Source organism: Belonocnema kinseyi, chromosome 1 (assembly GCF_010883055.1).
Source record: "Belonocnema kinseyi isolate 2016_QV_RU_SX_M_011 chromosome 1, B_treatae_v1, whole genome shotgun sequence".
Lineage (NCBI taxonomy): Eukaryota > Metazoa > Arthropoda > Insecta > Hymenoptera > Cynipidae > Belonocnema > Belonocnema kinseyi.
Window position 1 is genome coordinate 61,397,758 of NC_046657.1, and position 6,815 is coordinate 61,404,572.

The following is a 6,815-nucleotide window of genomic DNA, read 5'->3' on the forward strand; positions in this document are numbered from 1 at the left end:
TCCATATATATCTTTTGAAAATTAAAATTCGAAAATTTTTTCTAAAGCCTCCAGGGGACTTCGTTTTCGCACGAAAAAATTTTATGTGCTCTTATTGCATCCAGACCCACAATTGGTGGAAACATATAAAAATTATAGAAATTTTACCAATAAATTTTTTTCATGAAACTTTTTAATTGGAAAATTATTACTTGAAATAAACAATAAAAACTTAGAAAATTCTCCGTTCAAAAATTGATGTTTTGTAAAACTCAAATCGCGATTATTCAGCTGTTTGTTGATAAAAGTGCTTGAAATCTGTATGTTGCATTTTCAATAAATAAGCGATGACTTAATATAACGCACTTTGCTGAAAAAACTAATAAGTTTCTTTTAATAGCAAATTGATTCCGAACAAAAACCATGTTTCGCGGCAGCGGCTGTTGACTTCAACTCACTGCAATTTTTATTATTTTTGACCGATCTCTTTCAAATTTTCAGGAATTTTTTTCAAAGTCTAGTGAACAACTTTCTCGCGATAAGTTAGTTCAACTAACATTTTTTCTAAGACCGTACCGCTGGTCGGCATCAAGCTGAATATGAATGTGAATGAATATGAATATGAATGAAATTTCTCTTTACGTTTTGGCCACTTTTTTTACCCATAGATTTTCGCGGCTGAACATTACTTCTATGCAATTTCGAGCGCTTTTTCTGTTGTTACATTTGCCATCTCAATTGGTTTATAAGTTTGTGTACATGCCATTCAATGGCTTCTGGAGGTTTTTCGGTTCTCTAGCTATTCTGGTAGGCGTTTTTCCTCGTACATTTAAAAATAACTTTGAAATAATCTTTGAGATCATACTGCATCTATCGAGTTGTACCAATAACAACCCAAAAAGTTTATTTCTAGCAAAATATTTATAAACATTTGCACAAGAAGGGTTTTTGAAGTCGCTAGCATTGAATTTGATTAAAAGGGTGACATTTGCGCAAGGTCATTTGAAACTTCGTATAAGTTAGGTTTCGTGGCGGTTGATTCCAAATTTTTGGGTTTCGTAAAAAAAAATTCAAAAAAGTTACAATGTTACATCTTACAGGTGGAAATAATCAACAACAGATCCATGGACAATTGAGTAGGCTAGGTCTTCATGACAACAACTATGTGGCAATTCCTATAGGTACACCTTCGAGTCTTAGTCATTCAAGTTCTAGCGATTCAGGTCAGTACTTTTCATTTTTTTAACTTACCATTGTGTCCAGGGATTTAAAAAAAAATTTTAAGTTTATTCCTAAAATGCCAATAAACTGTTCACGATGAACACCGTTGGCCCCTGGAAAACTTTGAAACAAGTTTTCCGTTTTCAAAGTAAAATCGAAAAACCTATTTAAAAAAACTTTCCGTAAATTTTTAGAATTCATAGAAATTGTATAAATTTATTGGAATTTTTTAACTTTATGATAATTTATAGAAATGGGTCGGAATTTTTTGAGTATTTGCGGAAATTTATGAAAACTTGAAGTAATTAACCGGTAACATTTATTGACATTTCTTCTGGACGTACATGCTTTTTTACGGCTTCTTAGAATTTTTCAGCTCTCCAGCTATTCTCGTAGGCGTTCACGGTTTGGCCGAAGCCAGAACCAGGTACGGTAAAAGTCATGCGCACGTGTCAAACTTACCACTCTCAAGCCGATTTCAACTACTGCGACTCTAGGCTAAGTAGTTGTTTGTTTATTTGGTCAAGTTACCACGAATTACAATTAGACTGAGTTGAGCGTTAATATTAATGAAACCACGCCAGAAAATTAAGCAGTAGGAAGGTTATGTATTTCGAAAACAACGGAAGAGTACCGAACAGTTTGAAATAACAGTAAAGCGGGGAAGCCGGAAAAATGTAAATATAAACATATAATAGTAGCAAATCTTAAGTGTGAGGGATTAGTATCGACAGAAGAGGCACTAGAAGAGAACCAGGACGACACAGCCACAGCATATGATGGCACATATACGTATACGTATAGAATTTGTTTAAAACTGGGCGCCAGCTAGACCCTACAATTAGTCCTAATTATACATCTATATTAATCTAGCTCGGAAAAAACTTTTAAAAAAAAACGGGAAACTATAAGTTAATGTTGTCCGCAAACGATGGCAAAAAGTGACGAACATGAAGAATCCTAACCTAGCAACGGAACAGAATACCGAAAATCGCGGAAAAATCTTACACACTGACTCTTAATACGCTACATTATTACTGCACATGAATTTTACGTGAAAATAATTCCAGAAAAGGGTCAGCGAGGCATCGGCTCACAATCACCACCTTACTGTCGTTGATACTTTCACTTTTAGTTTAAAAAAATCTATGTAGAAAGATCGAGAGCGTAGCGTGAGGTAAATACGTTATCAAGCATCCGGACTCGTTAGCTACTTGTACCAGAAATTGTGCAACATATCTGGATATCAAGTTTGAATCACGCACTGTCTGAATTACATATGTTTATTTTTTTCGAAATACGCGACCAGTAGTTAGTTATGTCTTCTAATTGAGGGACTTCGGTATCTTTTTTGTTATTTTGCTTTACACTATTTTCATGATAGAACCTTTTTTCATTTGTCTGAAAGTTTTGATCTTGTTTCCTTCGTGCACTGTCTTTCTTGCACCGACATAGTCCGGCAGTAAGAACATCAAGTCCCTGCTCTCTGATTCTAATTCCTTTTTTATATTAAGTTAGTCGACCCAATTTGCACCTTACTTAGCCTAATTCTACGGCCCAGCGTTCCTACACTTTCCACATCTTCACGGTGTACAAGAGTTTGAACCACTAACGCAGTTTGTGTGATCTTCAAATATGTAGTTGATACCGTCCAGTTAAAGGTGTTCTATCAGTGCACGCAGAACATTATTGATTTTCATTTTGTGCAGAGAATGCCTTAATGTCCTTTCCACATATCTGAACTTTAGTAAATCATAGACAAAATTCATTTCAAGGTGCTGTAGTTGTTCTTAGAATTCGCTATCCACATCATCGTTATTAATATTTTGATAGCAACCACTTCAACAGCCGAAAGCAAACTGTTGACAGATATTGAGCGTTTTTGATCTGCCATATTCTGCTCATTTATGTTTGTAATCAGCTCTGGGTATTTGGGTATTCTTTAGTCTTTAGTCTCCGCTTGAATTTTCACCTTAGCGGCAAGATCTCTTAGTGCAACTTTCTGCATATTGGGATACTTTGCAGAAAATTTCATATTTAAATCAAACCTTTTTTTCATTTTTGTTTCAAACTTCGCGAATTCGTAATAGAGACACTGCTTCCGAATTGGCGCAGATGTTCTTTCTGACCAGATGTTTAATTTATTAGATCTGCCTGGCCATCTCGCGGTACACCATCATCACTATTACGCATGCTTTGGCGACCAGCAGTGGCTTTAGGGGTGCTACGACATTCCTCGGGAAACAGCAATCGTTATAAAACCTGAATCAAAAATATTTAGGATTTAGAATAAAAATTGCGTAGTGGATACACTGCCGGCAACTAAATAATTGGGATTGATATAAATTTGAATCATTTACGGGATATCATGAGACTGTTTGAGCCATAAAACTTTATAGCTGTTAGATATTTCATAGCGATTTATGTTCAAAGAGAGATGCTTGTTTTTTTGCATGTGGACTTCGGCGGGTTAACTGGCCAGAGGCCATAAATGGCGATTTATTATTTTGCAGATCATTGCTCTAATTGAGAAAAATTTGTCAGCGCCTGTCCAGTTTTTCTATGGTATTCCGTATTTTTAAAAATAATAATAATAATAAACAAAAAATACTTCTTTAGTGAAGAATGTGCTTTATTTAGTGCTATTCAAATTAAAATACATAATAGATTAGAATTACTTATTTTTTCTCTGCGCTTTATTCGTATTGAATTAGCTGTATTTTCTCAAAGAAACAAAGAAACAAAATTTGTAATATTTGAAAAAGGAGGATGATTCAGTAATTCAAAATTCGCCAAGTGTACTCGCCTGAAATTTTGTTGTCTCTGATCTTGTTAAAACTCCACAAAATTGCAGTGCTAGTGGACTTCTTTCGATTCTGTAAAGGCGGCCGCTCTAGTATAATGGATTGCCACGATAAAATGGCCGAAATTTTCGGCGTTTCTTCCCTCTTGCTTTTGTTAAAAATAAAAGGAATTAGTGTCTGTAAAGTGGCTCTCAAGCGCACGTATACCACGCACAAATTAGCTGAACCGCAGTGCTCTTTTTAATGTGCATTCTTAATAGAGTAGGTAACATTATATATTCTTGACAAAAATTTAACACTTGATTTCTCTACCCTTTGGATGAAACATTGTTATATTATAACCTTAAAGAAAATAGAGGGCGAAAATATATAACGCATCATTAAACCCGAAGGCGCGTTAATCTTTTTCGTAGAATTCAAGTTAATCGTCATATCATGCATTATGGTTCATTAAAAAAATTCGTGCCTTACTATTGTGTAAATCGGGTTTGTTTAAATGATACTTTTACAGGTATCTAGTACGTGGGCGATTTATCGTGGATTGTTATCTCACACTGACACACCGAAACAGTTCGGTTTCCTAGCAGAAGAACATTACTTTGACAAAATGGAAGGCAAAAAGAGCATGGGTGACCGTTATTGTGATTCTTTCCAAAAGAATAATCACAACAAGCGCACACTCGATCTAAGAAAAATATCTCCGAATCTCCACAAAAAAATAACTCAACATTTCAGTCTATACAAAAGTGTGTGGATCATGCAGAAAGGAAATAGTTGCTCTTTCCCTAATGTCTCCTTTAAATGCTGAAGTTGATCTAAAGTTCAACATTAAAAAAGCATCTATTAAAAATAACAATGCCATCTTTATCCGAAAAACTTAAGAATTATCAAATTTTTTTCTATTTTTTTAACAAAGAACTTTCCAAAAAGGGAAGAAGAGTGTGGCAATAAGCAGCATCAATCAGCAACAGAGGTGCTCGATCGAATTAAAGAGAAATTCAAAAATTCTTCTAGCAATTCAGAAAAATTGTTACTTTTAACGCTGGCACCAAAGGCTTGGTTTCGAAGGACGTTGGTAAAAGAATTTAGAGCCTCTGAACGCCAGGCTACAAAAGTAAAAAAATTGGTTGCAAAAAGTGGAATTTTGAATCCACCGAATCCTAAAAGAGGTAGACAGTTGGTCTCTGAAACTTCATCTTTGGTCGGAGAATTCTACACTGATGACGAGAATAGTCGTATGATGCCTGACATGAAGGATTTTGTTTCCATTAAAAAAGATGATGGGTCCCGCGAAGAGGTCCAGAAGATATTGATTCTTTACAATCTATCCGAATCATATGCAAATTTTAAATGCAAGTATCCTGGAATTAAAATGAGCTCTTCAAAATTGTCACAGTTCAGACCTTGAATGTGTACTTGCTGCAGCCAATAGAACTCATAATATTTCCGTGTGTGTTCACCACGAAAATTTAAACTTAATGCTAAATGACGTGAACATACAAGAACTAACTCGTGAGACTGCTTACGCCATTGTAACTTGATGAATGCACAAGAGTGTCGTGGTTCAGATGCTCTGAAAGACTTTTTAAAATCAGTTTTTGCAGATCAGTGCACTGAGAGAATAGAATATCAATGTTGGCAACAAACTGATAGAAGGACCTTATGTACAGAGATAACAGATGAAGAAGATTTTGCTGAAGACGTTTGTAAGCGCCTGTTTAAACTGAAAAATTATTACTTTATAGCCAAGGAACAATCGTCATTTCTGAAACCGCTTAAGAATAGCCTTACAGAAGGAGAATTTCTTTTTCTGTGGGACTTTGCTAATAGCTATGCATTTGTAGTTAAAAATGCAGCACAAGCTTTTCATCGGAACAACAATCAGGTGATCATCTTTACTACTGTCATTTGCTACAAAGAAGGCTGAAGAATCGAAGTGTGGCTATTCTATCAGATAATCTGTATCATGAACCGATTGGTTTTTATGAATTCCAAAAAATAATAACAAACTACTTAAAAACGAATTTCAAAAGTAGAAAAATCTTACTTCACCGATGGAGCAGCACAATATTTTAAAAACAAACATAATTACGTTAACCTGCTAAACCTTGAAACAGACTTCGGAATTCCAGCGAAGTGGCACTTTTACGCAACTGCACATGGAAAAGGACCATGCGATGGTAACAGTGGTAATTTGAAAAGATTTTCTGCGCTTGAAAGTTTCCAGGCATCATCTAGAGATCAAATATTGACTGCTGTTGCTCACTGTCAATGGGCAAAAAATAACTTTCCTAAAACTGCATTCTTTTTTAGTTCCAAAGAAAATCACGTTACCACAGCTGCAGAACTCAAACTTCGATTCGCTTCTGCAAACACTATCCCTGGCAGCCAATAGTACTATTCTTTTATACTTGCATTAAAATCAACCGTCATTCTGAGAAGGTATTTATCATCATTACAATATGATATTTTTCCCAAGTTGAAACTAGTGAAGAAAGGAACAAAGAGAAGTGCCCGTGAAATGGAATAATGGAATCAATTGTCTATAAAATTATTATGAGAGGCAAGGGAACTCACAACAAAAAGCACCCTGAATTGTGATAAGCAAGGGAACTGACACTAAATAGCGCCCCAAATTTTGAGAGGCGAGGGGATTAACACCAAAAAGCACACCAAATTGTGAGAGCCCATTATCATTTCTTTCTTTTCTGCAATGACCACTACGTCGAGACTGTCAAGGCCGCGATTCAGCTAATCGATGCGCGGTACCCGTGCGCTTGAGACCAACTTTACAGCCACTAATTCCTCCCA

The 6,815-nt window shown here is 35.5% G+C and overlaps 1 protein-coding gene across 1 annotated transcript in view; it reads left to right on the top strand.

Moving 5' to 3' along the window:
- LOC117177938 overlaps nt 1-6,399 on the top strand; it is a 28,544-nt gene extending 22,145 nt beyond the window's left edge. Inside the window, exons 5-6 of the mRNA XM_033369066.1 lie at nt 1,080-1,202; nt 6,122-6,399. Of these exons, the coding sequence (XP_033224957.1) occupies nt 1,080-1,202; nt 6,122-6,399 (401 nt within the window). The remainder of the gene's footprint in view (nt 1-1,079; nt 1,203-6,121) is intronic.
- The last annotated feature ends 416 nt before the right edge of the window (nt 6,400-6,815 follow it).